At 40.7% G+C, this 6,790-nt stretch overlaps 1 protein-coding gene across 1 annotated transcript in view; it reads left to right on the top strand.

The window, feature by feature from the left end:
• The window catches only part of LOC107121263 (carnitinyl-CoA dehydratase-like), a 29,741-nt gene that overhangs the window by 15,222 nt on the left and 7,729 nt on the right, over positions 1–6,790 (top strand). Inside the window, 2 exon segments of the mRNA XM_015424148.1 lie at positions 726–870; positions 2,574–2,723. Coding sequence (XP_015279634.1) covers positions 726–870; positions 2,574–2,723 — 295 coding nt within the window.

Below are 6,790 nucleotides of genomic sequence, written 5' to 3'. Positions count from 1 at the left end.
GAGGTGGCACCCCTCCAGGCCGCTGGTGTGCGATTCGCTCTTCCCTGTTGTGGGGAGAGCATCCGCCATTGCTGTTCCGTTGTGGAAGTCAATTTATTTTATTTATTTATTTATTGAAAACATTTCTGTGCTGCCTTTTCACCCCAAGCAATGAACATTAAAACCTTTCAACATTAAAAACATTTGAGACATTTGAGACATCAAAGTAGCATTTGTCCTCAGTGCACAGAAATTAGATCAATCTGATACCATATATATATATATATATATATATATATATATATATATATATATTTGAACATTTCAACAAAAACATACAAACACACAAACTTATGTAACAGCACAACCAGGCAGGAGGGTCAGTAGCAGTGTTTTTGGGGCACAGACACACCGAAGTCAGACAGACAAATTTATTACCGTCCAAGACCAAGTATGGTACAAAAACACAGATAAAATGTATAAAATAATATAATACACTAGAAAGTTTCACAATCATCAAATAAATCCCAGTGTTAAAAAACAGAGCCATAATTCTCATAAATAACGAAATTGGGGAGATCCCTCATGGACTAGTTATTGGTTAGAGATCTCCTGCACTTCAGTGCCATCCATCCACATTTAGCATCCTTGTATGTTTTGTCCTGACACCAAAAAGTCTTCACCTGCTGGTGGTAGAGTCCCTTGTGCATGCTGTGTTGAGTTGCATATAGTTTTAATTTCTACAGGGTCCTTCCCGGATGAGGTTTTCCAAGCCGGTGATTGCTGCAGTTAGTGGCTATGCGGTGGCTGGTGGGCTTGAGCTGTCCCTCTTGGCTGATCTACGCGTTGTGGAAGAAAGTGCTGTCTTGGGAGTGTTCTGCAGGCGATTTGGTGTGTCTCTGCAATTTCCATCAGTTTTCATAGGTTCAAGTGTCTGTGTTAGCTCACCGTCAGTTTCACTCTTGAAGGGACTCAAGCTGAATGGGAAAAGGCGTTACACCACAGTTTTACAGTGAACACAGCACAAATATGGGTATTTCTGTATTTAAACATTGACTCCTTTGGGAAGTCATTTGCGCATGGAAGTTCAACGTGAAGATGTGTGTCCCTTGTGAATAGGGAAACAACTACATCATGTAGCATTGTATAGATGGGAATGGCTATTGCTTTGCTGTTGCTTTTGTTATGTTCTACATATTATGTTATTTTCCTGCATGGATGTCCTCTTCTGTTGGAAAAAGTGTATATAATGTGTTGTGGTTAAGTGCGTGGACTCTAATCTGGGAGAACTGGGTTTGATTCCCCACTCTTTCACATGCAGCCAGCTGGTGAGAGCTTGGGCAAGCCATAGTTCTGGCACAGCTGTTCTTGAAAAAGAGCAGTTTCTGTCAGAGCTCTCTCAGCCCCACCTACCTCACAGAGTGTCTGTTGTGGGAAGGGGAAGGGAAAGGAGTTTGTAAGGCGCTCTGAGACTCCCTTGGGTAGTGAAGGGTGGGGTATAAATCCAATCTCCTCTTCTATATAATCCTGTGTAGAAAAATGCTTGAGTGTCCATTTCCGTACATGTACATGTTAGGAAGTCACAGCTAATTGTGGCTTTCCATATGTGCATGCACTGAAACAGATGTGACCATTCTTCATCTGTGGTGGCATACTATCTTGCACCTGTTTTTCTTTCTTATGTAGTTTTAAAATCAAATTGTACATTTTAAATTTATGTGCAGCATTTATATTCTGTCTTTCTCTAGAAGACTAAAGGAAGGAGACATAATTTTTAGTATTGGCTGTTTAATTCCCCAGTACGGTCAGGCACTAGAATAAAAATATGTTAAAAACCATGTTCTTTTCATGATTTTCTCAGTCAAAATTGCACTTGCATACCTGTGATTAACAACGATTAAGCCACTAATTAAGGCTAGCAGCCCTAAATTGGAGAGATCAGAAGAGCAGAATATTTATTTATTTACAAAATATTCATGTCCCTCATGAGCTGGAGACCTAGAGACAAGCCACAAGTAAAAGGATACAATAAAATCATTACAAATGTAAACTTTCTGTAGATTAAAATAGTAGTCACAAAGCAGTATTCAGGATAGAAGGAGACCATAGAAACAGTTCTTAAAAAGATGGAAACCATCTAATAAAAGCCTGGGTGAGAAAAAATGTAAAAGAGAAAACTCTTTCATTAAATGGCTTATCTGAAAGACTTGGGAATAGAGTTATGCAATGGAATGAACAAATGCATAGAGTATAATAAGGCCAGTGGGATTCTGTGGAGAAAGTAATAAAGCGAATTCATCTTCAGAATAAGGTAGCTTAACATGTGACATTCCTTTTTTAAACAATTACGAACATTTAACTGTTATTTTACATGGTCTAAGAAAGTCTGTATCTGGGACTAGTGTGTTCATATTTAGAAATGGTTTGGCAAAGACATAGCAATTGGATTCCTCACTGTCCGCCACTGTACTTTCATCACAGGCCATATGCCTATATTATTTCAGTGACATTAATATTGTTGTTATTCTTCAAATAGGGCTATATGTCGAATAAGGATTGGTGGACTTTTTCTGTAACCCTCTTTGCCTTTTTAGGTGTTCCACTAATAGATGGTGGGACTGTCAGGCTGCCAAAGCTGATTGGTCTTTCACGAGCGCTTGATCTCATTCTCACTGGTCGGCCTGTGAGTGCACAAGAAGCCTATCAGTTTGGACTGGCCAATCGGATTGTTCCCAGTGGCCAAGGTCAGTGCTGGTGGGTTGGTTCGTTTAGATGAATATCTCTACAAGCAGCTATTGGTCAAATGGATTCTGGGGTTGTAGCAAGCCAATGTACAGTCGTGTTTCCATTTTGTAATGCTGTAAAAGCCAGTCTGGGTCCCCATTGGGGAGAAAAGACTTGTATAAAGGGAGTAAATACAGGGATCATTTCGTAGAAAAAGAGGTGCAGGAGCTCATTAGCGTAACTCATTAATGTAACTTATTTGCATATGCCACACCCCCTGACATCACCGGAAGTGCGTCAGAAGGCAACATCCACCGCTCAGGCTCCACTGGACTGTTTTGGGTTGCTAGCTGTTGGGGGGGGGGGGACATGCAGATCTGTCCTTGCAGAGGAGGGAGAGCTTGCATCTGAATAAAACTTGGTCTTAAATGTGCCACTGGACTGTTTTGGACCGGGGGAAGCTCTGCAACTTACCTGGCTGCTTCTTGCTCTGACTGAGGGCTGCTGGGAGCAGGGGGTGGGGCTTGTTGCATGTGCCTGCCCCCTGGGGTCTTTACTGCCAGAGCTCCGCTCCTGTGCGCTCCTGCAGGAAATGACCCCTGAGTAAATAAATGACTGAATTGCATTGTCAAAGGCAATGCAATTCTAAATGTGTGCAACGACATCCAGGATCACAGTCTGTTGTTAAAAAGTGTTCTGAGTCGTGAGAGCCCTGTTTTTTGGGGGTAGGTAGGCACCAAGGAAAAAGAAAATGTTGGTCATGGTTGGACCAGAAAGCTAGTTAAACCTTTTTCTTTTGCTGGATTTAACTGGTACGAAATGTAGAAATCACATGGCTTCTGAGACAAGCTAATTGTGCGCGTCGAAAATGCTGTTGGTATTTAGATTACGGTTGGTAATCTGAGGGAAGGTTTTTGAATTGTTTGTTGCTTTGTGGTTGGATTTTGCGTTGCGTATATATATTCTCTGTTAACGTTGTTTCTTTGGGTCTATTTCCGCCTTTCTTCATGACCCTAGGTATCCCAGCCTACAGTCTCAAAGTTTCTAGATGTGAGGCTTAAATCAGTTTATGTTCAAATTGATCTGCAATGCAAATGTAAAGCTGTAAGTGGATGAAATGTGCAACTGATTTTTCCCCTGTGTTCCGTCTTGCATATAAACAACATTCAGACAAAGATCAGATGGGTGGCTGAAAGGCTTTTTTAGCAGCAAAGGGGAAGACTTCATGATAACTTCCCTGAGCAAAGAATTTCACAGACATGATTAACTTTTACTAGCCTACTGCAAGTCACTTGTGGCTCGGCAACTGCCTGAAAAGGAAAAAAAAATATCAAGACTCTTTCACTTTATGAAATCTTTATTTGGTCATGTAAAGGCACTTTTACTCATTTTATTGGGAACATTTGGCTGTACAATCTCAGAAGAATATACAGTTGGCCAGAGAGAAGTACTACTGGACATGTGATGGCACTGGAGGCTTCATTTGTATTTTTGTATTTCTTTTCTTTGCCCAGTGGTTAAACTTTGGAACAATTGGTTTCTGGTCTTTATTCCATATTTTGTATATGTATGATTGTATGTATTTTTGCCTATCAGCCAACACGTTCTGTCTGTATTAGACCTCCGAGGAAGGCCTGTAAAGGCCGAAACGCGTTAGGTCTATCTTATTAGCCCTTGTATGTTTTTATATTTGTATATGAGGTATGAATGGGCCCTTGTTTGTTATTTTAATTTATGTTGAATAAATACATGTATATTTTTGTATGTTTCATAATTAGATTTTTAGAGTTGGCCCTCTTCTATTCTTGACTAACCTTTTTAGGTTCTGAATTCTAGGTTTAGGTTCAGTTCCCCCCCCCCTTTCTTCTTTGTCCTTACCAAGGCACTTTTACTCACCATAGGGGCACAGTTATTTACAAGCCTGGCTTTCTTACAGTTTGGGGTGGAGACGGGCAGAATCCGTTCATTTCTCAGAGTCATGGAACTCTGCATGTGAAGTTAAGGCATTGTTCCTGTTCCTGTAGCTAGCAATTGGCTGCTCTTCATGAACTTCATTCCATTCAGAGGGCAGAACCTCGATTCTGTTTAATTTAGAGCGAGGGTTTGAAAACATGGGAATACATTTCTTCCAATAACAAGGGTGTGTCCCTTCATGAAAACACATTCCTTCTGTTAACCTTTGACCAATGAGAGGGAATTACCTCTGCAAGGTAAATGTATACAACTGTTCGCTGACCAGTCTCTAGAGGTTTCCTGTAGAGGAAAAAGGAAGACCCTCTGAAACCAGCTTTACCTCATTCTGAACTGGGCTGGCATGGAAACTTGACTTTAAAGGGGCAGTAGCAGCTGCTCTGATGGAGATTAAGCTGGTATGACTGCTGCTTCTCTTGATTTGTGAACAAAACAATGACAGCACACACCATATCTGAATGTGAAACAGGCTTTTGGAAATAGCTTTTGGGCTTGGGTGGGTGTGTTCGTATTGTACCGGCGTTTTTAAAAGGAAATTAGCCAGAAGCCAACTAGTCATAACAAAAAAGGTACAGATTCAGATGTTTCTTTTTTTAGGCTCTCTGTGTATATGTATGTTTAAAATTAGATTATTTTGCTTGTGGAAATGTAGTGGGGGGGAGAAGAGGGAGGTCATTTATAACACAGGGACGTTATTCAGTCCCCGATGAACCTGCCACCATTCTTCAAGTCCAAGAAGTGACTAACATCTCCAGGGACTTGGTGTCATCGACTGCGTGCGTTCTGATATCCGGATTCCTTTAAAAATATGTCTGTTTTAGTTGGCATCAGGAGAAGTATCTTTTGAAACAAATGTGAATGAAACCCTGCTTTGTTTACTCTAAACCAGAGATGTCTATACGGCCAGGTTTGTCCCCCAAAGCAGTTTTATTCCTCATCATCAGCCCTACCAGTTCTCAAAATATGGTAAAATGTCTGTCCCCAATGTGACTTTTGAGGAAATGTTTTCATGCATAAGAATAGTAATATTCTATAAACGTTACATTTCGTAGGATTTTATATGTAAAGTTAAGCCTTGGTATGTGTGGTCCATAACCATGATACACAAATGCCCAGTGGCTGCAATTTTATTAGCGGTTCTGCTAGTCTGTTTGCCACCTGTTTGGAGAATAGAGTAGCCACCAAGAAAATGCAAGTTAGTATCCCTGTTCTAGGACTTGGGATCTTGAATTTGGTCATGGTAGACCTCACAGCCAGTTTGGTGTAGTGGTTAAGTGCACAGACTCTAATCTGGGAGAACCGGGTTTGATTCCCCACTCCTCCACTTGCACCTGGCTGGATGACCTTGGGCAAGCCGTAGTTCTGATAAGAGCTGTTCTTGAAAAAGAGCAGTTTCTGTCAAGAGCTCTCTCAGCCCCATCTACCTCACAGGGAGTCTGTTGTGGGGAGGGGAAGGGAAAGGAGTTTGTAAGCCGCTCTAAGGTACCTTTGGGTAGTGAAGGGTGGGGTATAAATCCAATCTCTTCTTCTTTTTTGAAATCCCCGGAGGGATATTTTTATTATTTTTTATAAGACTAGAAAAACTACAAAGAAAATATGAGGGAAAGGGACTTCATCTATGGATAAAGGAAAGATAACCACACTAAACTAAAAACCCAAGAGGAGGAGATCACATCCTTGCTAAGCTAAGTGTTAATAATTAAAGTGTTAGTACAACAATATACTTGTAGAGTTCTTGTTTGTCTCAGTTTCAGTGTTAATATGTTAGTTGTTATGAGAGAACTTTCTGAGCATCTTCTTGTTATTTACTTCACAAGGCCATTTTCAGAGTCCTTCTGCCTTTACTTCAGTTTTCTATCTCTGAAATCATATGTAACTTTCGTTGCACCCGCACCCATTTCTACAGCAGAGTCTTCACCCGTTCCAGAGGTAGTAGAGTCGCTTGATTTGGATTCTTCATCTTTGGATTCTTCCTCTGATCCCAACTGACATCTCAAAAATTCCTTGGCTTTAAAAATGGAGTCAATCTTTTCTCTTTTGTTGTTGATTTTAAAGATGACACCCTCAGGGATCGCCCACCTGTACGAAATTCCATTAGTTTGAAGAAAAGAAATTA

This window comes from Gekko japonicus, unplaced genomic scaffold (genome assembly GCF_001447785.1).
Source record: "Gekko japonicus isolate JY-2015 unplaced genomic scaffold, Gekko_japonicus_V1.1 scaffold1317, whole genome shotgun sequence".
NCBI lineage: Eukaryota > Metazoa > Chordata > Lepidosauria > Squamata > Gekkonidae > Gekko > Gekko japonicus.
Note: the sequence above shows the minus strand (reverse complement) of the source record. Positions and strands in the feature narration are given on the sequence as shown.